At 38.9% G+C, this 25,637-nt stretch overlaps 2 protein-coding genes across 4 annotated transcripts in view; both read right to left on the bottom strand.

Annotated features, from left to right (window-relative positions):
- TBCD (tubulin folding cofactor D) overlaps positions 1-11,602 on the bottom strand; it is a 129,477-nt gene extending 117,875 nt beyond the window's left edge. The window contains exons 1-8 of one of the 2 annotated variants that reach the window (XM_040580054.1): positions 11,490-11,602; positions 10,997-11,207; positions 7,817-7,867; positions 7,519-7,616; positions 6,705-6,806; positions 4,924-5,070; positions 4,041-4,096; positions 61-193 (exon numbers count right to left, since the gene is read on the bottom strand). In XM_040580054.1, coding sequence (XP_040435988.1) covers positions 61-193; positions 4,041-4,096; positions 4,924-5,070; positions 6,705-6,806; positions 7,519-7,616; positions 7,817-7,867; positions 10,997-11,189 — 780 coding nt within the window. In that variant the 5' untranslated portion in view covers positions 11,190-11,207; positions 11,490-11,602. The remainder of the gene's footprint in view (positions 1-60; positions 194-4,040; positions 4,097-4,923; positions 5,071-6,704; positions 6,807-7,518; positions 7,617-7,816; positions 7,868-10,996; positions 11,208-11,489) is intronic. The other variant, XM_040580062.1, reaches the window with a different exon arrangement.
- A 972-nt stretch (positions 11,603-12,574) lies between these two features.
- On the bottom strand, positions 12,575-25,441 carry LOC121081186 (fructosamine-3-kinase-like). Of its 2 annotated transcripts, none has more exons than XM_040580017.1 (6): positions 24,979-25,441; positions 19,226-19,377; positions 17,817-17,908; positions 16,536-16,618; positions 15,520-15,642; positions 12,575-14,643 (listed from the first exon to the last, which is right to left on the bottom strand). In XM_040580017.1, the coding sequence occupies exons 1-6, from the start codon at positions 25,135-25,137 to the stop codon at positions 14,305-14,307; spliced, it is 948 nt and encodes a 315-aa protein (XP_040435951.1). In that variant the 5' UTR covers positions 25,138-25,441; the 3' UTR covers positions 12,575-14,304. The 2 variants fall into 2 exon arrangements, with proteins under 2 accessions (XP_040435951.1, XP_040435960.1); XM_040580026.1 differs by lacking the exon at positions 24,979-25,441 and adding an exon at positions 20,426-20,676.
- Between the last annotated feature and the right edge of the window lie 196 nt (positions 25,442-25,637).

Here is a 25,637-nt window from a genome sequence, read left to right as displayed (position 1 = left end):
GTCTACCATAGCAGATCACAAATGCAATTATCTATCTTTTAAAGGAAAAACAATATTTACCAGGGCCTGGAGCATGCCATTCGTAACAACAGTCCCCTCCATGGTCTGGAAGGAGGATTTAGATAACATCGAAAGTGTCCAGTCCAGGAAGTCTGCCATCCTTTTTTGCCTGACATCAGGGCGGACAATAAATCTGTGACAGAAAAAACCCAAAACACTTCAGTTACTAACATTATGACTCAATGAAAACTAATTTTTCCTGCTATCCAAACTAGTTGCAGTTCCTAAAAACAATTCTCTAACTGATATTTTCCTAGATCACTGAGGGTGAGAAGAATTCAAACCATCATATGTTTAGCCTTTCTGTTTCTGTGCAAGGCTCTGACCCAGAATTTCACTTCCACTTCAAAACAATATATAAACTTGGATTCTAGAGATTTGTCATCCTAATCGTAAAGCAACAAAGTTTCCAAAGGTCCCATGTAAAAAGTATTTCCATTAGAATTAGCAAAAAAAGCTGAAATAAGTACAAGATTCTCCACCTCTCTCACTAAGAACAGCTATTCTGCAAATCTGAAAACCGGTGCAAATCAACAGTTGGTCCCTACTGCACCGTTATCAGCCAGGCCCGTAAAGTGTAATCATCAGGGTGCTTTTTTTTTTTTTTTAATATTTAAAAAGATCAAACACCTGTTATTTGACACAATGGATGGGATGAGGGATGCATTTTTACCCATCTCAAGGCCAAAGAGGTTCACTACTTTACTTCCATAAAACTATACGCAGCCACCATCAGTGCCAGCCAAGCTCCAGATAGGGCACCTGCTTCTCTTACCCAATTTAGTATTCTCAGCACCTAACAATCAGGGGCCTGCTGCAGCAGAGATTCAGGTAAATTAAGAAATTTTGTTCTCAGTGCAATCAAAGGAAACAAGGTACATGGGAAAGCCCACAAAGTACAATTCATAGCGCTTAAAGAAGGATGCACACTGAGCCTGTATCAGGTTACTTTATACATCTACACGTTCAATGGGTAACTGTACCAAGCGCTAGCTAACAAGGAATATAAAATACAGTCAACACAGGAAACTGTGAGCAGACATACGATCACCTGAATTGCCTTCAAAGTCATTATCTATTGTGCTCAGCAACAGAACAATGAGGATTTGGGGAGGGGTGGTTTAGTTTATAACAGAGCAGCAAGGAGAAAGCTGCCTTTTGCACAATAGCGCAGGGAAGGGAAGTAACCTGTGAAGCAGATGAACTGGTTCCTAAAGCCTTTCTCAGCCCAAAGGAGTTTAAACCTTACCTTCTCAAAGGAGTGCCCTAACCTCCAGACTAGAAACAAGATAAGGATAAGCCTCATCTCCTCCTACTGCAACCAAGTCACTGAACAGACAGAAAAGAGAATTCATGAATCAAACTCCAGCTCCTTTACCCTATGAAAAGTAAATTACTTTGGAAAACAGGATGTCTTGGGTCTTGGCATTTCTGAACTTCACTTGAAATTCAAAAACTCCTTAGAGCAGGAACCAGAATCCAGACTTCCTCCCCAGGGAGTTTCCAACTCAGCATGTTACAGACTTAGACTCCTGTATCTTATCTCTCTGTCTGTCCCGGGACTTCTGTGTTCCTGCCTATCTAACAGTCTAACTTCAAGAAGATGAAACAGTGACCTCATCTCAGAAGAACTATGTTCGTTCATTGAAGAACTGGTTTGGGATGCGAAAGCAGTGAATTCAAGTGCACCAAGGCCATGAGGCCTTGGACCCAGATCCTCTAATTCCTGGTGAAGTGTTTTAATCATTAGGCTATTTTGAAAATATGTTTTCATAATAAACTAAATAACTATAAGTACACTAAATAATAATTTTGCTCCCATTACAGCCTTACACAGCTTGACGCAGCTGCTACTAAAACCAGCTTAATGTATTCTATCACCTTATTATGAATACATACTTTTAATAAAAACTAGTTCAGCCAATAAAATGGAGGTGAAAAGAATATAACACAACTGCTAATAACACACCTGCATAGTACCCTGCATTAGGATGCAAGGCACTTATGAAATCCCCCTGAAATCCAGGGGTGAGCACCGCGTGAACACAAGGTTTTGCTGAATGCAATGCTGTAGTCAATCACATTACTATATACATGCTTCCACTAGTAATTTAGTTATGCAGATACCCTGGAGTGCAAATCAAGTGCAAATTCAATTAGTATAACGTGATGAAAGCATCTTTTTAAATTACTGTCATCCTTACTTGAGAAGGCTTCCAAATACTGGATGTACCTTCAAAAGTCTACCACAGTTGGTTGATTAGGGTATTTTTCTGGAATTTTAGGAAGCAAAGAAGATAAAGGGCACATTCAGGCACATATGAATGCTCAAGAGTAAGTCATTCTATGTCACACGTTCACCTTAAATCCTCTGCTTCCGTCAACTTGTGACAAGGCAGATTACTAATGCAGATACATGAAAAGCAACTTCCAATTATCACTTCCAAAATGCCTGCAAAAACTAATTAGGATAAGGAGACAAACCTACATTCTCTCACATAGAAATATGTAACATGCAAGATTATTAAATACTATTCAAAAGATTCATGTATTCACTTAGATTTTGCTCTGAAATATTTCAAAAGAAATCAGAAAAGTACAGGACTAGTCACCAGAGAGCTATGATTCTATTCTCAGCTCCTTCATGAATTTTCCACATGACACTGTCAGTTGTAAAACAAAAAAAGTGTTTGTTTTGTCATCTGATTCAGAACTGTAGCATTATACTCACTAAATACAAATTTCTAAAGCATTGAGTCCTGTGACTGAAGGCCAGAATAATTTTTAAGTAAGTACAGAGTTATTTCCCAAAAAGACAGTTAGGATCTGCTCCAGTAAATGTTACATTTAACAACTATTTTGATACAAGTCATCCCACAGATTTTGTGCCTTGATCCAGAGAAAAACATTTAACACCGATTCTATTGTTCAGAAAGCTACCCGCATCCCCTATCATCATTTCATCTTCCTTACCCTACAGAGCATCTGCTTCTCAAAACTACGTTGGCAGAGCCCTCTAGTGTAGATATAGTATATGCAAGCATAAAGATTCAGGGGTTTGCCTGCTTTAAAAAGAAAAAAAAAAAAGAAAAACCAAAATGACAAACTGAGCTGACTAAAGCCCTCTTCCACTAGAATATATTGGAATATGTACTGTAATATATATCGGAAAAAGAAGATACATGTATACTAGCACAGTTTACGGTCTTTGGTTTCACTTGTGATGCATATGAAAATAAACTACAATCTCCAGAAACGCACTAAGAGAAGAAAGAAGAGATACAGAAGTTCGTTATTTCAAATTTATAAACAACCCTAGCATCAGTATTACTGAAGTGATGCAAAAAATGCCAGAACAAATGCACCTCTGTCACAAATTGCTCAGTGTCTGAACACCAACCATGTAAAACAATGGGATTTAGAAAGTTCCATTACCCTACACCTGTTTCATTTGATGAATTACTTGATAACAATAAACCTAAGAAAACAGATTGTTTTCTGGAGGAGAGATGAAGAAAATTACGAGAGTGAAATTAAGCAAATAAATTCTAGCATTACTATTTCCTATTACATAACTGAAATACTGTTAGGAAACATCAAGCCATTAATATTAGATACCAATTCTCTGTTTACTGTGCAACACACTGCAAAAATCAGGAGCAAGGTAAATAACTGTATCTTTCCAAAACTCTGTAGCACAAACGGGTCCCTAGAAGGCAACCTGAACAGCATCCTGATAAGAGCAAAGACCTGTATCACTTGTGATGGATACTGTTTCTCTAGCAAGCAGAAGAAAATACAGTATTTTCAATATGAACACACTACTGGATCTGATTCAAGCAAGTTTAACATCCCACATACAGCTGGCAACTTCCAGTCCTCCCAACACTATCATTAGTAGTATGTCAGACTAAAAAATGGCAGGAGAAATGGGAGCTAGATTTTTTTCTTTTCTGCCAAGAAGCACAAAAGAGACTTACTTCGAAACCAGTACAGCAGCTGCATCTCGAGCCTTATCACTGACAACCAAGTAACACTAAAGATAAAAGAAAACTAACTGTAAAAGAATTCATACATGTAGATTTAACAACTACATAACTTTGTACATGAATATACTACCTAATATTTACAATGACAAACATTATGAGTATATAAATTATGTAATTATGATGATTACAAAATGAGCTTAAGATTAAAAAAAAATTAAAATCCCCATTTAACAAACCATATCTCAGGCAACAAAGTCTCCCTTCTAAAGTGCCTTTCAAAGCAAGTTTACCTTTACTGAAACCTTAACTTACAGTCATATTTGTGCTACTACATGCCTGCAAGTGATAAGCCACTGATGTGCTGCAAGTGTCAAATACCTAAGCTGTTCAGGTATTTTTGGGGAGAGGGTTGTTTTATTCTAAGGCATGACAAGTTAGCCACTTTGGCTTATGCCTAGTGAAACTTCATTATCTCTGTTGAAAATTTTTCATGCGGTCATAGCTTCCAATGCTACGTACTCACCCTGATCAAACACTCATTTCCTATATAAGTCATCAAACTTAGCTTTCAGAAAAAAATAGTAGTATTTTCAAATGCTAAAAGCTGTTAATGTAATCAAAGACACACATTCATATCAGACAGTCATAAAAAATATACTACTTCAGGGAAAACAAGTAACATTCTCATCTGACACTAAAACAGCAAAGAACATGCTGAGATTCCAAAACTATGGAGAAATTTTTTAGAGATTAGGTACAGAAAATATGGACTTAAATAATATTCTGAAAAGACAGTAATTTATTACATGTTGAAAGATTAAGCCTAAGAAAAATACCACAGGTTTGAAAGTATGACAAGATGTATTATACTTACTTTTGCTATTTTAAGTATGCGATCCATTGTTGGCATACGAGTATGCCCTTCCTCAGAAATTATACTTCCATCAAAACGGGCCAGATCAAAAGGAATCAAGCATATCATGGAGAGCCATAATAAAAGCATGTAACGAGTTTCCCAAGTCTGGAAAAAAATGGAAAAACAAAATGTGTACTCCGTTTTCTGGAGTATATTCCAACAAAGTACCTGGAGCACAAGCTATCCACTAGCTCCAAGAATTTCCAAAGTAAGATGACAAAAGAGAAAACTCCAAACCTGAATGCTCTGAAACACCACAAGAGACAGAACTACAAGCGATTCCAAAAAGGAAAATTGTAACAAAATTAACGGACCCTCTCCTCTGGACCTGAGATCCAGATAAGTTTATTTTCTTCCCAAAGGAAAACTGCATGTTGCAATTTCCCTTGTTTCTCCTTCCTGCAGCCCATTTTCGCCTCCAGTCACAAGTATGACAGAAACATTTTCATCCTCGTTTCTTACGTATTGCTTTCATGGGTTTACTGAAACAACTTCAGGTGTGTTTTCAGAGACAGACAAGAAGGAACTTTCAAAGCAGTACAACTACATCAACAGCAAAGTGGTCAGAACTGATTGACGTTCATTAGAAAATTACTTTAATTTAGAGCAGCAATACCATTATTGTCTTCGTATCCATGATTTCTGCTACTTATAATACATGATGATCTCTCTTAAAATTCAGCCTTATTAAAGCCTTCTGGAATTATTTTTCCTTACTCAAAAATATACTACAGTATCTTGGAATTGGACTCGATGATCCTTACGGATCCCTTCCAACACCAGCCATTCTACGATCTCAATCCATGCTTAAAAATTCTTTGCTTACATAGTCTGTCAAATCAGAATTCTTGCACAGAACATTCCCAGCCAAATAAAACTTTAAATCAGGACACAGCATGAAGTGGTGTCACATTGTTTTTCAAATCACAAACAGGTAAAAAAAAAAATATCTGAAATCCTGTGTTAAGTTTTCCACATCCAGGAATATATTATCAACAGAAAGAAATCCAAGTGATTTATGCCTATTGCCATAATTGTGCAATTTTCTCAAATCTTCACCTCCCTCCTTTCAAATGAAAAGGAGAAAAAAAAACCAACCCCCCTCACAGATCTGAAGACAGATGTTGGGAGGCTGGGTAACAATAAAACACTTCATGAAATTAAAAAAAGACAAGTAACTATCATCTTCATTTCCTCATCAAAATAGAAGTTCTCGTGCCAACTTTGACAAAACTCAAAGGTTTAAAAAACGGCCTCTTTACATTAAGAAATAGGAATAAATATGTAAAACCTAAATACTCAGTTTCCTGTGATTTTACTTTTATTACTTCAAGCTAAATTACTGTGACTGTTAATGATACGCATAGCAGGAAGAGAATTTTGCAGTTACTCCTTTTAGAAGTTCAGTATCTTTCGCAGCCTTTCTTATTACTGTTGTTTCAATTAATTTGTTCCCTTATACAAGTGGTTATAAAGATTTTACTTGCACCTCTATCACCATCACTTCTAAATCCTTAGAACATATCCCATGAAAGAAAAACTTAAGACCTCTCCTTTCAAAAAGACACCTCTTTTCTGACAAGATGACTTCCATACTAAATCCAGATGTTCAGTTAACACCGGGCAGGATGTTGTATCACTGCTTTATACATTTCTTTCCAGACTTTTTTCTTATACTGTTCATCAGCTTTTTCTGCTGGAGAAACAAAAGACAAACAAAAAGCACAGCAAGTTCTCACCTCAGAGTCTTTTGGATTCTGGTCTACAAGCAGATCCAAAACAGGCTGTAGATCAACTACTTCATGAGGAAACAGTGGGAGGAAAAGTTTGTACCCTCTCACCTGTAAAAAAGTTTCAAAATTTAGTAAGCTATCTGGCATGGTCAAGTACTGAGGAAGAAGAAAAGATCCTTTGAGGAGCTTCTTGTGTATGACCCTCATGTAGCAAGAACAGTAAGGGTATGGATTAAAGTGTTAAATACCTTCAGAAAGAACTAATGGAATGATAATTCTTTAACTTTAAAACAAGAGACCTCTGGAGACTCTTTAGTCCCAACTCTCCTGCTAAAGCATGGCCACCCACAGCAGGCTGCTCAGGACCGTGTCTGTAGGATAGTCAGTATCTGCAGGGGTGGAGGCTCCACAACCTCTCTGAGCAATCTATCCCAGTATTCAATCCTTAAAGCCAAAAAACGTTTTCTTATGCTCAGATGGAAAGTCCATAGTCCATCTAATTCTTCATCATACTTTACTCTCTTTTTTTAACATTATGACTGTTTTGTCGCTCAGTATCTCAACGTCTGCAATTCTTTTTGCAGTCAGACCTTGATTTTTACTACTCCGGATCATTAAATAACATAAGCTATCATGAAAACCATACAAAAAAAGAACTAATCTTTCACAGTACAGTTTAAAACATTTCATTGCATTACTTAGACGTGTATTTATTTTACTATTTTTGAAAATGTGGCATATTTAGAAGTTAAACAGCAAAGAAAATATTGGAAACTTAAAACAGTGCAGTTACAGAATGTTAAATTTGGGGTTTTCTTACCTTTGTAATGATGTAAAGAAATTTAAAAGCCAGGTGAACTAGAGGGGGAGGAGATCCTTTGTCTCGTGCTATATCCAACAATGAATTCATCATCCACTCTAATGAAAGGAGAGGAAAATAAGTGAGACTACATGCAGTTAGCTTACAGTTTCTCATACTCCTAAGAATTGAGAGGGAGACAGTAATCATATAATGAGTAATATCAGCCACAGCAATCTTGTAATGCAAATATGGACCTTCTAGTTTAACATATTTTCAAGATTTTGATTCAAAAATTTTTTCAAGAAGATATTCCTACCTAAGTGGCGATCCAACAAGTGAGGTTGCTCCTGGTACTTGTCCATTATACCTGAAAAGGAAAATGTATCTGTAATAAACTATTCAAATTAAAAGCTCTTACAGGCATTAGTTGTGAGATACAGCCTGATTCCAGACAGCTTTAGCTTAAGATTTCAGCATCCTTGGCTGCCACCATCCGTAAGCAAGGTCAAGAAGGAAGAAAACTACAGAGAAGTAACTGTAAAAATACCGTCTGCCCCCTTCCCTAGTGCAATCATTTACCTACACTGAATCATAAACTCCCTTCCAGGGGTCTCTCTAATTACTATGGACAAATCTCACAGCTAGGTGAAACAAGCAATCACTCCGCTTGCTGCTGTCCTTCAGTGCAGAGCTCTTTGGGGCTCTCCTTTCCTAAGCACAACTTGCCAGCACACGATTTCTGATGGAACTCTGCAAACAGAGGACATTAAACCACTGTGGACTAGCTGCTCCAGGCATACCAGCTTCACACTGCACTCCTACTCACACAGTGACCAGAATGCTGCTTTACAGCTTTCCGCCTTGCTGTTCACATATTCTTCCTAAACATATGGAATCCCACTCACTTTTACATGGTGTTCTATTTGTTAGCATGTCAAATTACTGATTGCCTCTAAAAACACACACACACACGCAAAGATACCTCAACATCTAGAAGTGTAGTACCATGACACTTTTCTGATTCTGAGGCCGATAGAGCCATGGGGAAACCCTCCCTGGATACCTGGGTATCTTCCTTCCCGTGCCCAGAACATATTCCACCACTGCAGACCTGTACTGAAACACTGTATAGGCACTGCAGGAAATAATTCAGCAAAGAACAAAGAATCCTTGACACATTTTAACCTGACAAATACAAACTGTAGGTATTACTATCTGTACTCCTCTAAACTTTTCACATTACTTAAATCTTGCCAATAATATGTTATCTTCCTTTTGGGAACTGACTTGAAGAAAGACAAATTGAAACTGAATATTGAAAAAAAAAACTAGGAACAACTTGCCACAGCTTTTAGAAACAAAAGCATTTCAATTTAAACCTAGAATCAACAAAAAGCAGCTACAGGAATGAAAGCTGGATATTGTAAGAGATCATCAAGTGATCCAGTATTGCACTGGGGATTGCCTGGTTCAGGTATTTGATCAGAAAATAGCTTTTTAATTACAAAACTAAAATACCTTCTTACCCTCCCATTTTCCTGCATTTGTTTCTCTCTCAAACAATTTTGCTCACTATCCCTTTTCTCCACTTGTCACATCAACATCTAGATTTAAGACATAACTCAGCTTTGACAGTGCTGTAGCTGACCAGTGGATGACAATGCGCAACCACGTTAAAGACACCAGCCAGTCCAACAGCATCCTTGCAGTAACTCGTGTAATTCCACTCCGATACCATAGTGCTGTCTCCTGTCAAGAGGAAAGCCTGATCTCCTAATTATCACTTAACTGCCCACTGCAATTGATGATACCTTAAGCTGCGTACAAATAACAGAACTAGCGAATACAAGAAATTCCATCAACACTCAAAGCAACAGCTCTCAAGCAGAAATGGAATGTAACAGCAAATTCCTCATCTTACCAAGCAAGCTAATCTAAAACAAACCCTAAATCTAAATGCTGAAAAGAATGAAGTGAAAAATCAAAGTTTTTCTAATGCTATTATTTCAAAAAAAGATCTTCCTAAATTTTCTTACAAAATTATAGTTGCAGATTAAACTATCTTCCAAGCTTCCATTTCTAACAGTTCCCAAAAAGAATGAACAACACATTTTTGTGAATGTTTCGGAGACCTGCATCAAAATCTGATAATTTTTATAATTATGATATATGATCAATATCAACATATATGATACATAACTGATTATTACGGCATTATCTGCATATGGATTACAGGTATTCCGTAAGTGTCAATGTTACATGCCACACCAAGCCTGTTACCATATTTGGGATATTTTGCCCAAGAAAGATCAAATGATACCGTATGACACTAAATATTATAATCAAATATTGAACAACATGTACAGTACCTATCAGTTTTAAGGATATTAACACTGTATTTACTAAGCAACGACATGCATGCAGAAACTTCGTAAATACAATTTAAATACACAGAGACAGTACACATGATACAGAAGACAGAAAGGCATCGCAAAATGATCTGTTGGAGAAGAAGATGGCCTTTCAGACACTTGAGAATTTTTCAGTAATGACTTTTCTATCTCAAAGTCTACCATTTCACCTGTGACACTGAATCATCAACACAAATCTAAGTGTTCTTGCTACTGCTTTCTGAAGTTACATGTTCATCATTAAACTCCTCAGATGGAACAGCCAGTTAAGTCAATTGAGTATAATACTATTGAGAAGCTTCTGCAGGGTCAAATTTCCAAATTCTGGGGTTTCTGGTTTATGGTCTACCTCTCTTTGTCAAAAAACCACCAGCTCGATATTTTGACTGCAAGTTTTTGCAATTTCACCATTTTTGCAACAATACTTGCAAAATGCTAGCTTGATTTGTAAATACGTGAAACCTTGCATTAACGTGCAAATCATCTGGTCAGAATATTGGCTCCAATACACAGATGTGCTTTATAACAGGCTAATTACCTAGGGCACTGCTACATGTATGTAATTGTAACGCTTCTACATTCAGCTGAGGTCCAGAAGCAGAACAGCTTTTGTTCTATGGCAAAAAAGCTGTTACTAAGATCTAAGTTGCCTTCACTCAGAAACAATTACAAGATCTGTGTGGATTCAGCTGCCTTTCATACTTCCTATGAAACTAAAAATATGAAACTAACTCTTTAAAGCTCAAAGAAATTTAAACAAGTAATCAGATATAAAAATGGCTTTGACAGACATACAATCTTCAGCTAAATTATTGTCTGCATTTGAATAGGAAACTGGAAGCTAAACATGGGCCAGAATTCAGTTGTCTTAAATCTAAGACCTGGGGGTTTATTTACAGCAGTTAAATACCTTACAATAATGGTACAGATATCTGGAAAACAAATGAGTAGAAAAATAACTCTAAACTACCTGTTGATAAAGTTCCAGCATTATCACCAATAGAAAATTAGCAGTTTGGACCTTTTTTGGTGGCAAGATGCTCTAAGCAACACAAGAACGCGCTCCCTTTGGATGATGTGCTCACCTAGGAATTTTTCCACGGTCATTTCTCGAGTCACCAGGTCCCCAAAGACCCCCTTGAGGTTACCGATGAGCCCCCTGACCTCCTGGCTCTCCGTGAAACTCTCCAGGACACTTCTCGTGGTGGCGACCCCCGGCTCCTGACTCCTGCCATCCTCTGGCTCGGGCGCCGCGCCATCCATCTCGCCCAGAGCCATGCCCGAGGCTCCCTGCAACTGGGCAGAACGGCCGGTCAGTCAGGGGTCCCGGAGCTGGGGGTCCCGGAGCGGGCCCGCCCCGGCCGCGCCTCACACACGTCTCACGCCGAGCCGCCGCCCGGCCCCGCCCGCCGCCATGCGGCCCACCGCACCCCTCCACGGCAGGCCCGGCCCGGCCCGGCCCGGCCCTCCCCGCCTGGCCCGCACAGCCACCGGCTCCCGGAGGCGGCACCGGGGAGGGCGAGCGGCCCCCTCGCCCCCTCACGGCGACCCGCGCCACGGGCGACCCGCGCGCATTACCCCGGCAACGGCCGCGGCGCTCCCCAGCCCCGGCCCCCGCCTCCCTCCTACGGGGCGCCGCGCGGGACCAAAAGGTGCGGCGGCGGCTGCGCTCCCGCGCGCGGCTCCGCCCCTGCCGCAGGGCCGGCGGGCGGCTGAGGGGAGGCTGGCGGCAGGGCTGAGGGGGCCGCAGGGCGGGCTGGGGGGCTGAGGAGACGGCAGGCCCGGGGGCGGCCGGTCCTGGCAGGCGGAGCGCTTTGCAGCGTTTATTGCCGATTCCGTGATCCGCCGGAGCGCAGAGCCCGCGGTTTGCGGCTCCTCAGCGAGCTGGGGAAGGCGCCTGGAGCTGGGCGGCGGCCCAGGCCCTGCCCGCGCCCCCGCAGCGCTCTCAGTGCTGCGCAGGGCACAAAAGGCGTGTGGAAGGCACCTGGGTTACACCGTTATCCATGACCTTCTCCATTTCTCACTCTAGCCACGCCAAAACTGTCTATTATATGGTTAACATAATAACTCATTATCTAAACCTTATAAAATTCTGGATACAAAAATCGAATGCTGAAAGCTACAACTACAGAAAAAAAGGGAAGGGAGCGGGCAGACTCAAATGTCTACCCCCTCACAGCAGTTACTATCTCTCATGCCATATTCTTTCCCATTAGTTTTCTCGGAAAGATATTTTATCATATTTCGGCCCAAGACATTCCACATCTCGACTTCCTTTCCCACACACTTTCCCCCTGAATATTTTACCAGATAACAGCACTGCCTTTCCGCTTCTCTCTTGACATGTCACCAACACTAGAAAAGTAAACCTGGGTTCTGAATTAGCCATTGACTAAGTCACCTCAGGTTATCTTTTTACCTCACAGAGAATAAACTCAAAGGATCAGACCAGCTGTCAAACTGAAATGGGTGGTCAGGGCGAGATGAGTTGCCTTCAGAGGTGCTCCTTTGGCTCCGCTGGTTATAAAGGAAATTCAGGAAGAATTCAGTCTGGTCAGGACCTTAGGACAGGTAACTGCTCTTTCCCAGTACCCAGCAACTCCAGCCACACCCAAATCCCTTATCTGCAGGCCCGAATTCATTAAAGCAAACCACAATCACAATTTCTGCAATGTATTTTATTTGAGAAGGAGCTTAAGTTCACATGTCCTTTCCAATGTAATAGATGTATTTCTGTTAACATTCATAAATTCTAGTACACATGCACTTTGATACCAGCTTTCTCAGACCTGGATCTTCTAGATATCAGCTATGATTTCAGCTGTGTTCTAACTCTCTTATTCCACTTCTCCACTGTTATAATTGTACTAAGTATTATAACCACACTGTGACAGCTTCACCCTAATTGTAGCCCAAATTCAAAGGAAGTAAAAAATTTTAACTGTTTGTATTATATTTACAGAGAAATGCATTTTTTAAAATATTATCTCAATTACAACATTAACTTTTATGAAATCTTTATAGTACAGCTATTTAAAGCTGAAAAAAGTAAACAATTTAAGCATTTTTTAATATAACATTTTAGGTATTAGTCATGACAGCTGTCTGAAGCCTAAATATATAAGTTCAGTCATCCTTGCTTACATCTTCCAGTTCACATATAAGTGCGGTCCAACAAATGTTTATTTACTTTCTTTACCACTTTATTCCATTTTAAAAAAGCATGGATTTGCTAATGTACTCTAGCTCACACTGTATGCCAACATCTCTGTTGCATGGTTTTCTCCCCACATTCTCATTGCCTATGTTTTCTGTAAAAATAAAGCAGTTAGGAACATTATAAAACATTATAAAGCCATCTAATTTGACACTGTTCCTTCAATAATCCAGCATTGGCAGAACAGACTGGCTTTGCCTACTGTACATCATTTTATAAAACTGAAAATATATCAAGCACCAACCACCCAGCACCACAGATGCTTTCTCATCACCAAAACACTAAGCCTCCCTCCCACTTTTTGCTATCTTTTTACGAAGTTATTTAAATATGTTACTATCATAGTATAACACACTGAAATACCATACTAAAACTATGATGTGTTATTATCAAACTCATACGGTAACAACCCGCTTTCTGACCATACAGTTAATTAGCGAGGAACTACAGAGACATCCTTTTTAGGAAATACCACCGTAATTTAAATTTCTCATAGCAAGAGAAAAACAAATGCATGTAAGTAAATTACATTAAATTAAAATACATATTAGAAATTATATTAATTACACACGCTTTCCAAGTGCAGTCCAAAGGGCTTTGTCTACTCTTTAAAATCAAAAAGAGAATGTTTTCATTTTCAGATTCATAGAATCTGATTTAAATTTTGCAAGTAGGACACTTAACATGGGAAAGACAACAGAAATATAAAGGGGAAAGGGGATGGACACAGAGACAAAAAACTAAAACAGAATAAAAGAGGGGAGACATAAGGAACTGATTATTATTTCAAGCACCGCAATCCCACAACAGTAGCTCTCAACAACAAACTGCTGGTAGAGACACAGGAGTCATGGCAAGATGGAAACTGTGGAAACAGAGCAGCTATGAAGTGAGACTCCCTACGGAGAGTGAGGTTAGGCTGACTGTCATGCTACTTTTCCAACCTAGTGGACTCTTCACAAACAATGCAGTCTTTTCCTTCAGCAGCATACAAACCTGTGCTAGTAAACTAATGTATATGTTAAAAATTACACAATCACTCTTAACATTTAGTGAGGCTCAAAAGTGTACTAAGCCTTTTACATGTCAGGTGTTTTACCATCAACATTAATTCCTAGCTTGCGTTACTTCTGGTAAGTAGGCGCTGTTCATTACTAATTTCTCAAACCTATCTGGTTACTTTAGAAGTTTTCTCATTACATTTAGGGTAGATCCCCTGTATCCTGTCCCAAAATGGTTCCAGTGGTTTATGTAATTAAAGAGCTGATACAATTTGTTTCGTTTCTCAAATCCTGGAGCTTTGGGTATTTTACTGTGATAGGCAGAGAAAAAGCAGCTGCTAAACCCCCCAAACATTCCAGCAATGGCCAGTTCAAACTCTGAATGGCCATAGAAGGAAGCAGGATCAAAGATAATTGGCCCAGAGTCGTCCTCCGCCACATTTCCTGCCCACAGGTCCCCATGCAGGAGAGCAGGAACAATTTCGATGTCACAGAACATTTCAGGAATCTTTAGCTGAAAAAGCACGAACAAATATGTAACCATTAAAAGAGTTTTGAAGAAAATATTAAATAAAGTACTGTAGTATGTAAGAGACTAAGCTAGTCAATTACTGCCTATTTTCAGTCCTCATGGAGTGCTTTTGAAGTTGATAGCTACAAGCATAAACCTAAACTGTAAGCCAGTAATAAACAGTCCTGATTGTTCTTGACAGAGCTTAGCAAATCGTTTAATTCACAGTCTGGTATCAACACCTAGTATTAATGTATTGTTTCTAGGCATGAATAGTGTTGGCCATCACAAGAAATAAAACAAATTTCATTTGAATTAAAATGTTTCAGTGGCAAAAAAGGGCAGCAGTAAACACCTGTACCAACTAAGCAGAACTAAGGAACAGATCTGTGATGTAAGCTTGCCGAGGAACACGTTCCTGGTGGTTTTCCAAGTGCTGCATGGAGTGTGTCCTGAACCACAGTCGCAGCTGTGAGCCTGGACCAACTGACAAAAAAAAAACCCCAAACAAACCTGCCTGGACAGCAGAATCTTAACTGCTTTGTAACACCAAGTTTTTAGATAGGATTTACCACATTATTATTATTAGCTGTATTCGAAGAAGCAAATGTCAGTGCTGAATTACAAGTTTATTTTCACTGTCTATTGAAAAACTGAAAGAGCAACATGAATTCTTTTCAGCTGACAATGTTGTTGGACCAGCTGTGAAGCTAGTATATGTACTGGTGTTATATATATATATAAAATATATATAATTCACAATGAATATGCATTATATATATATAAAAGCTATGCAAGTAGCTTATAAAACACCTTTAAAATTCCACTAATGTATATTTTCTAACATTCTGAAAAGCAGATTTAAGCTGTGGTTCATACTTTTAGCTGTGACCAAAGTTCTCGGGCTTCTCTATCTCCATAATCTTTTTCAATCAAATCCAATTGAGCTTGGAGTCGGTGACGAATAAAGAAGGAAGGCCAATCGTTCTGCCATTCATTCACCTAGAAAATAGGATACAGAGGTTTGTACTAAACAATTTTAACATATAATTAGTCAGTATTAATAATACATAGATATCCAAGTTAAAATGTTCAATGCTGACACAATGCTGTAGACAATGTTAGTATGACCTACGCACAATGTTATTAGACATTTTGTCGATTGTCCTTTTGGGAGTGATGCCCTGTCCCATGCTTAGGTTGTCTCTTAACATGAGATCCAAATTGAAGTTCTGGCTATTTTCATTCATTTACATTTTCCTGATATTTTTTAGATGGAGAGTTTCTGGTGAGATCATTTCAGTTATTCCATATTATATTCCAAAATCTTTCTGGAATTGCAAAAGTATTTATTAATTCATATTTTTTTACTGGGTAATGTGTTTCTAATTCTGTGAAAAGTTGTAATTAGCAAAGAGTTTGAGATATTGGAAGTTCATTCAATTAAATAGCAGAATGAAATTCTACCATGTGCAAAGCCAGCAAATGACTGATTTATCTCTGAGAGCCCTTTCCAATGTCTTACATGATGTGTTACATGTGTTACTCTAAGAGTAGTGGATTTTACCATTCGAGGACCATGAAGTAGGGATTTAGAAAAAACAAAAACAAAGACATAGTATGTGAAGGGATGCTTGCTTTATTAAGTGTCACTAAGCTAAAAACTACCACATAATTTAAAATTCTTAATTAGATCCACTGTGTCTGCTTGCTACATGTACAGTAGCAAGCCACGCATGTTGAATAGCCGTCATATTCCCCTGCTGTCAGATCAGAATGGAACAGTGAAAGCAAAACTGTCATCATAAAGCTGAAGGCCAACAAAACAAGCTTTTGGATAAGGAGTTTACAGAACCGTATGAGTATGTGTCAGCTTTCACAGGCATGGAACATACCTGTGGTATATAACCACAGCAAGTGGCTGTATGGAATCCAAACTTATCCACATATTGAGACTCAGAGTGTCCTGCTCCTTTACCTAAGAAACAAAATAAATATTGGGAGTTTCAAGATCCTTACATGGTAAAGTTTGCAGACACAGAACTAAATTTCAGAGAACAGACATACAAAATAATTTTAAGCAGTTAAGTTACACTTATTTCATGGTCACAACCCTCTCTAAAGATGGAAAGAACTCTCTTAAACTTGATACTGAATGGACATGGAGGCACAATTAGTAACAGTTAATGACTTTTCTTTGTATAAATGAGTTAGACGTTCAGGAACAGAGTCTAGACACCACATTCAAAATCTACTGTTCCAACACTTGAACCTGTTGTCATTAAATACAGCTTATTTTTAATTCATAGATTATTTATGACCTTCATTAGGCCTTCACTCAAAAATAATGGATTAAAATATGTCTACTACTAAAAGTAGAACCTGGGAAGTCACAGGAAAGACAGATACAGACAGGTGGTTCTGGTCTTAATACTAACAACTCTAAAATAATAATTCTTTGTATAGCTTCCTTTTATTTTTTTTTCCACTTACACCTTAATCCACTTTCCAAAGAGTGATGGAAGATGTTTTCATTTACATTAATAGAAACTGGATCACGACCTTACACTACTGAATTACAGTTGTCTTCAAGAAACAGAAATTGTATATTTTGCTACATATTTGAGTTCAAAAATGTCATCCCTAACATCTTTAAAGGAGAACTTAATTATGGGCTTACTAATTGGGACCATATTCTGTAACAATTGCCTAAACTAACAGTAAACAAAAAGAGAGGATATCTGTAATATCAAGAACATTTTAAGAGGTTGACAGTACATGAGGCTGAAAGGTTCAGCTGACACTGAAAAAGACAAGGAGTCCAAATTTTCAGTTTGACTTAAGAAATATTGAAAGCTCTATCAAATATTAGCACTACTTCTTACTGAATTTCAGTATTCACATAGTTTTATGAAAATAAGTATATACAAAATGAATAATTAAAATTAATTTAGTTTTGTAAAGGTTAAAATGATACGTTTAAAAATTGTAATAGTAATTATAGGTCCTATATAAATATAATGTACATTTGAGAAGTGTGGCATAGGGACATGAGGGACGTACGTCATGAAAGAGCGTCCCAGTATTTAATTATCATTACAAGTATAATGCACTACTGTACCACAGCCAAATTAATTATTTCATTTTTGATTTAGTACATGATATCAATACTCTACCAATTGTGTTTCCCTCCTTTCTCAGCTTCTCTCCAAGTTTCTGGTTATAAAGGTGAAGATCTGCTAGCTGCTCTCCAAGCTTTGAAGAATATCTGTAGGATCAAAAACCAAATCAAAACTCAAACAAGACAAGCGAACAAATTATTACGGGGGAGGAAAAATCTCAGTGAAACATGATCAAGTATATTTTGGGCAAATATGGAACCTCGATCAACTTCAGAAGTACATAACAGGGAGCAAATGACCAGACACCTCTGAAGAAATGGGTTGTAACATGACAAAACGAACCTAAGTCAATGCTCTTGCAAGAAAGGTAAACAGAACACAAGGTTGTATAAACAGGAGCACAGAGTGCAGGAGGATCAAGTAATCCTTATCAGCTCCACATTAATAAGCAGAGAATAGAACATGGTGTCTACTTTTGGGCCTCATACTTCAAGATCAGCTGAGCAGCAATAATAATAGTCAGTCTAAAAAGAAACCATAGCAAGGACTGAGTTGAGGTTGCTTAATGCAGAAGACAACTGAAAAACAATTAAAATATTTTGTGTAGATACCTGAACAGGAGCTGCAAGGACAGAAACTAATTTCTTCTCCATACCCAGAGTAGGTAGAAAATAACGGGTTTAAAATTGTAACCAGGAGGACTGAGGTTAGACATTGGAAAAACTTTCCTAGGAAGAGTGGAAGGGATTGGAACAGACTGGCTGGGGAGGCTGTGGAACTGCCATTATTCTCCCAATAAAAATAGATAGCTTGGACAAACAACCGCCAGAAGAGCCATAGGTATCCCTGTGTTCCCATAGAGGCCTGGAACAAAGCAGTCAGTTCCTGAAAGCCTATGTTCAGGAGCCCGTGACTCCTGAATTCCACATTCAGGTTCGTTGATAAATGAAATAGAACTTCATGTTATCTATCCGCTTATTTCTTCCTCACCCTTGTGCCTTCGACCTTGTTGACTGACTTCAATCATACTTGAAGATTACACTTAGAGAAGCAGAGGTTTCAAAAACATAAGAAGGCTGTCAGTTTAAAGAAAACTGATAGGCTGGGAAAGAAACTCAAATGAAAAATCTCACGAGGGAAAGGTGGGCTCAACTCAGCCATTACCGCACTCACTTTAGTAGCATCAGCACACGTGGACCAGCATACAAAGCTCTAGGCTAGCAAGAGCATGCCATTTCTATTGCAGAGAAGGGAAAAACCAGGGAAGAACAAAATATGGGGAAGGTATGTACACGCACACAGAAACATTTTTTTTTAATATGTATGCACATACACAAACACAGAACTTGACAGATGCAAAGTCTGAGAAAACAGAGAGGTTGTTCTCAGAAAGTTCTGAGTGACTGTAAGGCATAAGAAGATATGCCCCAAAACATAGTAAAAAGAAAGATGTACAGACGTACTTGTTGAGGTGCTTCATCTTTAGGTACTCCATGACAAACATTGCTCCTCCTCCAGGTAGGTCAATTACTTTAATAGGCTGAGGCACTCTCACAATATCGGTTTTCTGAATAGCTTCCAAACTTGCCATTTCCCCTTCAAACATTTTTCTAGCCTGTCAAAGAATAAGAATATCCTTGGGCTAAACGATGGATGTCTGCAACAAGCACTTCAGGAAAAACAGCCTTGTTTACAACGTTCCAAGGAGTTAATTCATCTTGATAAAAGAACACAAGCTGCAGCAAGGTTTCAGTCCATGAAAGGGACACTTGAATACCTTAATTCTAACTTGTTTCCCAAATTAATTCCAGGGTAGTAGGATACATCACATTTCACCATGATTTCCAGCTGCTTATGGAACTACTACCAAACTACTTAGATGTAACAGTATCTCTGGGGATAATACCAAGACCTCCTCCTTCAAAACCACAGGTGATCACTACTAAATGAAGTGAAAGATTGAATCCTTAAACCGGTTCTCCTTCCCATGTGGATCCATGGCAGCCAGACAGAGATGACAGCACAAATATTAAGCCTGCACTTTGCATTTTTGAAGTAAAGCTGCTGTTCTTCACAGCAGTTTTAGGATGTTATTTATATTGATAAAGCAAATTTCTGATGCACTCTGCTATTATAAAAAGCAATTGAGTATTCATTTAGTAATAGAAAAAGTCAGGAGCTTTGCCCGAAAATTTGCAAGAATCTCACTGCTAGAAATACCAAAAGCAATGGGGAAGTTTGAAGTCTCTGTAGCTTTAGAAATAATACATGAGTTTTAGCACTGGTGCAGTTTTCTCCCTCCCACTATTCAACTGAAACATGAGAAGTAATGCAGTGAATGCAAATTCAGCTTTAGGCTTTTACAAACTACAAAAACATCTCTGTACTCAGCCTCCTTTTCACATACCACGATGCCAACTCCTGTTGTTGACGATTATCGCATTGCATTACACCGCATTTTTCATTAAGCAAACCTGCTGCATTACTACTTGATGTAAAACAGACTACAGCTTAAAAAAAAAAAAAACAAACTGAAAGGAAAAGAGGAATAATTAAAAGTCAGCCTGAAAATGCAGAAGTCTGAATTACTGACAATCAGGTGCTTTTAAAATAAAAAGCTCTCTACATGCAATATTAGTAGTTAAATATCTGCTAGCATTAACCTGAGGTTTGTGGTTGATCTTAACAAATACTCGTCCACTGTCTGTTTCATAACCTTGGCCTTTGCTAATGTATCCTCCTCCCGAGCTTCCAAATGCCTTCAGAACAGAAGTTTTCAATTCCGTTTTAAGGATTTTTTCCATGGTAATTTCCAGGCTGCTGCAGCTGCTTTCGGCTAAATCCAGTGCAAAACAAGATTAAAGGTCTGGGTCCTTCTTTCACTGTCACTCTGCTATGAGGTAGTAAGGGCCACCCACCAAACGGGGAAAAAAAAAAAAAAGGCAGCCAAAAAAACAACCAAATGTAAATCCAGAGATAACATTTCAAAAAATGCTTTGTTTCCCATAGGCATACATGAAAAATAAATATCTTTAGGAATATTTGCTACAATGAAATTGAGAGGTGTGTCCTGGGTCCTCTCTCAGCTGTGATGAGCTGCTGGTATTTGTAGTTTGGCCCCGTTTTCCCTCCCGAAGCCCCACTCGCGCTGTCGCAGCGGTCATTTTTAACTCGCCCACCAGAGGGCGCGTCAACGCAACACTACAAGTCGCGCACCCGCGTTGTCGTGCGGTTATTCAGGGTATGCAAACCCAAGCTGCCGGCCGTGCGGGTGTAATTAAATCACGCTGCCGGCCGTACGGGTGTAATTAAATCATGCTGCCGGCCCTAAGTCAGCCACCAGAAATATGTAGAAAGGGTGGTGGGTCTTTCTCTCTGCTTGTAGCTTCTTTGTGTGGACTGGAGTATTTTTGTCATCACCAAGATCTTTAGAACGCTTTCCCTTCTTGGGGTGTAGTTCAGAAGCAGTCAAAAGATTTTCATTGCCTGAAAGTGCCCTCAAATCGGTGAAATAGTAAGTGCTCAGGGCTGGACATCATCAGGTGAAAATTCATAGTAAAAACATCAAGTTGGTAATAAAGAAATTTAGGATACTGTTCCTTTATGCTTCTCCAGATTTAACAAGATCTTTAGGATGTCATTTCCCTTTTTTATCTCCTTTCACAATCTAACACACAGAAAGAGGATCCCTTGGGTACTGCTGCATTTAATCACTTCATACTTGTTAAGTGCACGGACACGCTCTGGTATAAAGCATCAAACCTTTAAAACATGTTATCGTAACCCAGACCCTACAACATTTGTTTTAATGTCTGTATGAAGATTACACGTATTTGCTTAGGTGGGTATGACCAACTCCTAGCACATTACAATCCATGGAAAAGACTGCAGTTCTTGTTCTCACTTGGGAGAAGCAAAGCCTACCAGGTCCCCAGGGAATTTCTGGATTCTGTTGCCACTGCTTTCATTCACCTCTTTCACTACTGTTTGCATTGATTCATGTAAGCTATTTGGGTTTGACAGAGAAAGGAATGATTACTGGACTAATACTGGCTTCATTAGGTAGGCTTTTCATGACGTTCACAAATGGCTCCAGTCCTAAACGGAGTGAAAAATACTGGTACAGCACAAGTTGTTTCTAAACCAAGTGATTTCTCCGAACATAGCTCCTTATGGTACACAGAACAGCAGGAACACAGACCTCAAAGAGACAAATTAAGGAGGAACTTTTCTAACATCCCAATTTATTTGAGCAGGGTATTGCTTATAGAGTAAAAGCACAAGCTGGAAAAGTGCAGCTCAGCCTGGAATCAGAGTGTGATCCAGCACAGAAGAGTATTCAAAAACAGTAAGAATCCACATTTGATGTTATGTATCTTGGTTGGATGTTTGCGTTATATGTCTAAAGTAACCGGTGACTGCTTTGGCAATCCTACAAAGTCCAGCTGTAATATTTTACAGTTAGTATACCAGTAATGTGATGATCATAAAATAGATTTTCACAAAACAGAGCTGCAGAAAGTAATGTTGGGGAGAGGTAGAGAAGAAGAGTCAGCACTTACTGCAGGAGTCTTAGGTAATTTGTCCATACACTCTCATGGAGAATTTGTGCCTAGAAAGTGAGCCACAGCTGCTAAAGCAAACAGCTGTGCCTGGACGAAATGAAGCTTAAAGCAGAAGTGCTCAGCATGTACATAAAATCACAGTAAACCAGTGCACATGCACTCAAAGGAACTTGATTATGGCTGTAGATCTCGGACCATTTAAGGCAATTAGTTAAAATGACTCATATGACTGATTTATGGATAGTGAAAACACCAAGCAATTTGAATTTCGGGACATATGAAGCCATGAAGAGTACCCTACTATTAGAACAATGGCCTCCAACTGCTGAAAGGAGGGAACCATACTCTAGGTTGCAATAGGGCATCTGGGGAAAAGAAATAAAGTTTTTTGACAACAAAATAAATTACAATGAGCATAGACAAATGAATTAGGGTATCTTTCACTATTTACCTGTAAGGAAAAAACCCAAAAGCCCCCAAAAAAACCAAAACAAGCAAGGAGAATAGATCTTCATCCCCAATATTACTACTGAACCCAAAATTTCTGCAGTCAAGTATGCCATGGTCTTCTCTCCTACAATTTCTAGTGAAGATGCCAATAGTTACTGACTGTAACACTTCTTTCAGCATTCTGACATTTTATTTCATTTTTTGTTAAACCAGACACAGGACTGTGTTACTCCAAATATATTGCATCACTTACATAGTAGCCAAAAGATAGGAAAGCCTTCTGTTTCCTTCCACACTGGATCAATATTTAACTAGTAATGCACAGGTGAAAGGCCTGGTTTCCCAACACATTTGTTCACACTGTTTCCAGTCTAGCAACTTCAAACAGTATCATTTCAAATGCTGGCGGGAAAACAACGCAAAAGCATCCCAGAGGGGCTCAGAGCACTTGAGTGCACACGGCAGTGCCAGCTGCCCCTGCGCGTTCAGTACCATGGCCCACACCCACGGTGCGGAGTCACGCAGGACTGGCCCCACCAGTGTTGCTGGGCTCCCGGTTTGAGACCAAGCCTCAGCGTTATGCTTGTAACTCTTCAGTTTTCTAGTTCTTTTCTTACTGTTTTGCTCACAACTGCTTCTAATACGTTTCTTTTCAAAGATTGGCCAGAAGACAGATACCCCATGCATACCGACAGAGAAAAACAAGACCGTTTTACTGCTCCTCTGGGAGTAACAGGATCTAAAGAATCACAGGAAAACAAAGCAGCTATACAGAACAGCATAAGCCAAGAGCAAGGAAAGACTTTCCATAATAAAAACCTCCCTTCCTTTGACAGAAGTTACAGTTTCTCAGTAAAGAGCTATTCCAAGGACAAATGATTCAGAGTTCCTTTAAACCTACACATCCAATCTTCAGCGTAACTGCACAGGCTGTAGCTCTGTATGCAGTATCAACCACGTCTTGGGAGATTTCAGAGAATTCTTTTAAGATTTCATTGGAAAATACGTTGAAGAGTAATTTATATTATTTCACAAAGAATAATAACACTATTGTGATTCTGGTGTAGCTTAATTATCGGAAATTTATTTTCCCTTTAAATCTTTTTGTCACAGTCAATGCCTGCATGACAAGCCAATTATATACCACTTCCCACCTGCTTTTATTTCTGCTACAAGCATCAGTTAAAATCACCAGATCTATTTTGGAATGGCAGTGAGGATGAAAAGCAGGAAGCAAAACAGTACAACAGTGCAGCAGTCCTATCAGCGGGCAGTTTTTGCAGATGGCACCAGTCCACAAGAATGAAAACAAAGTATCACCGTGAAATGTAGGGTACACAAGAACTATAAGCAATTCGGCAGAAATACAGGTTCTTGCACAGATGTTCAAACTAGATGGATATCCACAATTAGGACAGTCAAGCTCAGAGAGGCTGTGCAGTCTCCATCCTTGGAGGGTTTCAAGACCAAACACCTCAGTAACCTGGCCTGTCGCCATAGTTCATCCTGCTTGAAGCAGGAGATTGAACTGTGTGATCTGAGGTCTGCCCCAACCTGAACTCTCCATGATCCTAACCACCAAGTCCAGACTTCCAAGTTTCCCTTCCACTTACTCCTCTCCAAGGCAGAGGCTGATATTGTTAAAATTACACATAATCATATTCCAACCCACTAATTTCCTAAGGAATTCATTTCAAATTTTACTTTAAGAAACAGGTATAGGGAGATCTGGTTTCAACAGAAACTTGAGATGCTTTAGACTGCATATGCCACACATACATTGTGATCCACCTTGAGAACGAGACTTAGAAACCTCATGAGAGCTTATTCCAGTGCTTTACAATATACAAATACATGTACATTATATATTTAAGAAAAATTCAGTGGTTCTTTTACCCTTTTTCCCCCTGTCGAAACAGGAATGGAAAGTCAACAAAATTATGATACAAAACCAGGAAACACAGAATGAGAGCATGGGTACAAGGAAACACGCTCACCAAATTTAGAATGTACACAGGGAGCCAAGAGGGAGGGGTGTATGAGAAGGACAAGCAAGACATGTTAGCTTTAAACTACCAGAGAAAGAGATGAATCACAAAGTCATGCCTGGAACACATAATGTAACAAAATGATCAAAGAGAACAATTCTAAGAGCAGTGCAGAACCATACAATACATAAGGAAAAAAAAAAAAAATATTACTTTACAGAACTGCGGCAATTTCTTCTTCAGGGCCCACCAGCTGCCTGCCTTCAGAAGTGAAGATTTCATGCCCTTCTCCATCCCCAGATTCAACCGCTTTCTATAAGAACTCAAAACAAAGGGAGCCATGCTACAGTAAAGCCTGCTGTTGCATTCCATTTGTATTCCTCTCTACACCCCTTCCATTTTCAATTGTAGCAAAAAATTGCTTTGAAAAATTGAGCATAATATCCTTTAAATTAAAACTCTAAATACATTTGTTTCTGTACAACACAATTTTTGTTCAATCACAAAAATATTTTGATTCAATTCTATGAGGAAAAGGTGATGTTTGAAGACTTACCATTTATCACTCAAGTCTATGGCTGACAGAAAATCCAACTTCGTATCACTTTTCACTTTCTAATGATAAAAAGTAATTAGGTATTTTAGCAAAACAAACATGTTGATTTGTTAAAGATTTGTAAACAGAAGGACTTTGTTAAATAACTTCTAACTTAATTGGTTAGAACCCTTAACTGTTTATTTCCATATGCCTGCATAATAGACTGCTGTTTTCTTCAGTGACACACTGCTCCAGATTAAAATCCAGGATCACTTTCCCATCAACATCTCTGATGACCATAATTGTCTAACAGACAAGGGACTTTTAACAGGTT

Source organism: Falco naumanni, chromosome 1, assembly GCF_017639655.2.
Source record: "Falco naumanni isolate bFalNau1 chromosome 1, bFalNau1.pat, whole genome shotgun sequence".
NCBI classification, from domain to species: domain Eukaryota; kingdom Metazoa; phylum Chordata; class Aves; order Falconiformes; family Falconidae; genus Falco; species Falco naumanni.
Note: the sequence above shows the minus strand (reverse complement) of the source record. Positions and strands in the feature narration are given on the sequence as shown.

What these genes read in the sequence shown, in the direction of transcription:
- LOC121081186 (XM_040580017.1), bottom strand. Translation starts at nt 25,137, where the DNA reads ATGGAATGCAACAGCAGGCTTTACTGTAGCATGGCTCCCTTTGTTTTG. An exon ending in AAAGGAGGGAAACACAATTG is followed by an intron (nt 16,619 to 17,816) that starts GTAGAGTATTGA and finishes TTTGTTTCTTAG; the next exon opens with GTAAAGGAGCAGGACACTCT. An exon ending in GCTGTGGTTATATACCACAG is followed by an intron (nt 15,643 to 16,535) that starts GTATGTTCCATG and finishes CCTATTTTCTAG; the next exon opens with GTGAATGAATGGCAGAACGA.